Below are 3,465 nucleotides of genomic sequence, written 5' to 3'. Positions count from 1 at the left end.
GGCAAGTTTTCCCTCAGTATGAAACCAAGGTTTATCGAACCAGTAGGAGCCAAGAAGCACGTTGAAGGTTGCTGGCGGCGAGATGTAGTGCGGCGCAACACCAGGGATTCCGGCGCCAACGTGGAACCTGCACAACACAAACCAAGTACTTTGCCCCAACGAAACAGCGAGGTTGTCAATCTCACCGGCTTGCTGTAACAAAGGATTAGATGTATAGTGTGGATGATGATTGTTTGCAGAAAACAGTAGAACAGTATTGCAGTAGATTGTATTTCAGTATAGAGAATTGGACCGGGGTCCACAGTTCACTAGAGGTGTTTCTCCCATAAGATAAATAGCATGTTGGGTGAACAAATTACAGTTGGGCAATTGACAAATAGAGAGGGCATGACCATGCACATACATATTATGATGAGTATAGTGAGATTTAATTGGGCATTACGACAAAGTACATAGACCGCTATCCAGCATGCATCTATGCCTAAAAAGTCCACCTTCAGGTTATCATCCGAACCCCTTCCAGTATTAAGTTGCTAACAACAGACAATTGCATTAAGTATTGCGCGTAATGTAATCAATAACTACATCCTCGGACATAGCATCAATGTTTTATCCCTAGTGGCAACAGCACATCCATAACCTTAGAGGTTCTTGTCACTCCTCCAGATTCACGGAGACATGAACCCACTATCGAGCATAAATACCCCCTCTTGGAGTTACTAGCATCAACTTGGCCAGAGCCTCTACTAATAACGGAGAGCATGCAAGATCATAAACAACACATAGATATAAATTGATAATCAACATAACATGGTATTCTCTATTCATCGGATCCCAACAAACACAGCATATAGAATTACAGATAGATGATCTTGATCATGTTCGGCAGCTCACAAGACCCGACAATTAAGCACAATGAGGAGAAGACAACCATCTAGCTACTGCTATGGACCCATAGTCCAGGGGTAGACTACTCACACATCACTCCGGAGGCGACCATGGCGGCGTAGAGTCCTCGGGAGATGAATCCCCTCTCCGGCAGGGTGCCGGAGGCGATCTCCTGAATCCCCCGAGATGGGATTGGCGGCGGCGGCGTCTCTGGAAGGTTTTCCGTATCGTGGCTCTCGGTACTGGGGATTTCGCGACGAAGGCTATTTGTAGGCGGAAGGGTAGGTCAGGGGGCGTCGCGAGGGGCCCAGGAGACAGGTCGGCGCGGCCAGGGCTTGGGCCGCGCCGCCCTACCCTCTGGCCGCCTCGTGGCCCCACTTCGTTGACTCTTCGGTCTTCTGGAAGCTTCGTGTGAAAATAGGCCCCTGGGCGTTGATTTCGTCCAATTCCGAGAATATTTCCTTACTAGGATTTCTGAAACCAAAAACAGCAAAACAAGAATCGGCTCTTCGGCATCTTGTTAATAGGTTAGTTCCAGAAAATGCATAAATATGATGTAAAGTATGCATAAAACATGTAGATATCATCAATAATGTGGCATGGAACATAAGAAATTATCGATACGTCGGAGACGTATCAAGGCTCAATAATGCATCCATCATATTCCGCATATCTCTCTCCCTCTCTATCCTTCTACATGTTAGCGTATGTATTAGCGTGTATAGTAGTTCTATTTACTTTTGTACCCTAATTGTATTGTACTCTAACTCTTGGCCTTTGGCCCATTATATAAACACCTGGAACCCCACGTATTACCGTGAGAGGCTTCCCCCAAACCCTAGCAACCTTTCTACATGGTATCGGATTGATATCTCCCGATCCAAAACCCTAGCCGCCGCCCTAGTCCATCTAGCCGCTGGCCTCACCTTCCGCTGCACCCCACGATGGCCCTCAACTCCACCTTCGGAGCCATCGTGTCCACCACCGCGGGCGCTGTGTCTCCCGCCGGTGCTGCCCGCTCTGTCTCGCCTATCGTCCTCTCCTTTGACGCTGGGAACTACACCAAGTGGGCAATCTACCTCCGCGCCTCGCTCGGCCGTGCTGGCCTCATCAGCCACATCGACAGCACCACTCAGGCCGCTCCTACCGACGGCGCATGGATGGCGGAGGACTACACCGTGATCAACCATCTGCACGCGGCCATCGACGAGGACATCGCCGACATGGTCCTCGCCAGCAACCAGACCGCCCGCCAGCTCTGGCTGGCCATCTACGAGCTCTTCTCCGCCAACAAGGCCAGCAAGGCGATCTACCTCGACAACGACTTTCGCCAGCTGGTCCAGGGCACGTCCTCCATCACCGAGTACTGCCGCCGCCAGAAGCAACTCTCCGACGCCCTCGCCGACAACGACTCCCCGGTCTCGGCCCGCACGCTCGTCCTCAACACTCGGCGCGGCCTCGGGCCTCGGTTCTCCTCCGCGGCTACCGTGATCTCAATGACGGACCCACTGCCCACTTTCATCCGTGTTCGGAGCATGCTCCTCATGGAGGAGATGCAACAGGCCAACGGCGGCTGCTAACGCCGCCTCCACTGCACTCGTCGCCCAGGCCATGCGCCCGGCGCCCTCTACACCACCGTGCACGGGCACCGCCTGTCAAGGCGGGTCGTCCAACTTTGGCCGGTCTCGCAAAGGCAAGAAGAAGACCGCCACCACCCAGGCTGCTGCGCCCAACCGCGTGCCCAACCCTACGCCTACGGGCCCCTGGTTCTGCATCTCCCCTGGCGCTGGACAGTGGCGCCCTCCTACGGGCGCTGGCATCCTCGGCCCCCGTCCTCAGGCCTACACCACCATCAACGCGCCCATGTTCCAGTCCGCACCCTCGACCTCGACATCGACATCGCCAGCCTGGGACAATGCCGGCCTCATCGCTGCCCTCAACTCATTGTACCAGCAGGGTGGCTGGGTCATGGACTCTGGCGCCACGTCTCATATGACGAACGACGAGGGTAACATCCAGTTCTCCGCCCCTCTATCCTCTCCACACTTTGTCACTGTTGGGAACGGTACCTCTGTACCAATCTCCTCCTATGGCTCTACCTCTTTTCGCTCTCCTTCTGGTCATGTGTTTAAACTCAACCATGTTCTCCTTGTCCCACGTTTAATTCGCAATCTCCTATCTATTCGCAAATTTACTCGTGACAATTCATGTTCTGTTGAGTTTGACTCTCTTGGTTTTTCTGTGAAGGACCTGAAGACTCGTCGTGTGATCCTTCGCTGTAATAGTGAAGGGGATCTCTACACGTTTCCTGGCACCCCTCGTCGAGCACCACCCACCACCGCCATGCTTGTCTCCACCAACGCCGATCTCTGGCACCAAATACTTGGTCACCCTGGTCATGATGCTATGTCGGCGCTCCAGATTCTTTCTTTTATCAAGTGTAATAAACTGCGGCGGCCTCATGTCTGTCATGCTTGTTAGCTCGGCAAACATGTGCGCCTTCCATTTAGTTCGTCTACTTCTGCGTCTAGTACCAAGTTTGAGTTGATACATTGTGATTTGTGGACATCACCAATT

The 3,465-nt window shown here is 52.8% G+C and overlaps 1 protein-coding gene across 1 annotated transcript; it reads left to right on the top strand.

Annotated features, from left to right (window-relative positions):
• Positions 1-1,832: 1,832 nt before the first annotated feature.
• On the top strand, positions 1,833-2,468 carry LOC127339937 (uncharacterized). Its single transcript, XM_051365728.1, has one exon. The coding sequence runs from the start codon at positions 1,833-1,835 to the stop codon at positions 2,466-2,468; it is 636 nt and encodes a 211-aa protein (XP_051221688.1).
• The last annotated feature ends 997 nt before the right edge of the window (positions 2,469-3,465 follow it).

Source organism: Lolium perenne, chromosome 3 (genome assembly GCF_019359855.2).
Source record: "Lolium perenne isolate Kyuss_39 chromosome 3, Kyuss_2.0, whole genome shotgun sequence".
NCBI classification, from domain to species: domain Eukaryota; kingdom Viridiplantae; phylum Streptophyta; class Magnoliopsida; order Poales; family Poaceae; genus Lolium; species Lolium perenne.
Note: the sequence above shows the minus strand (reverse complement) of the source record. Positions and strands in the feature narration are given on the sequence as shown.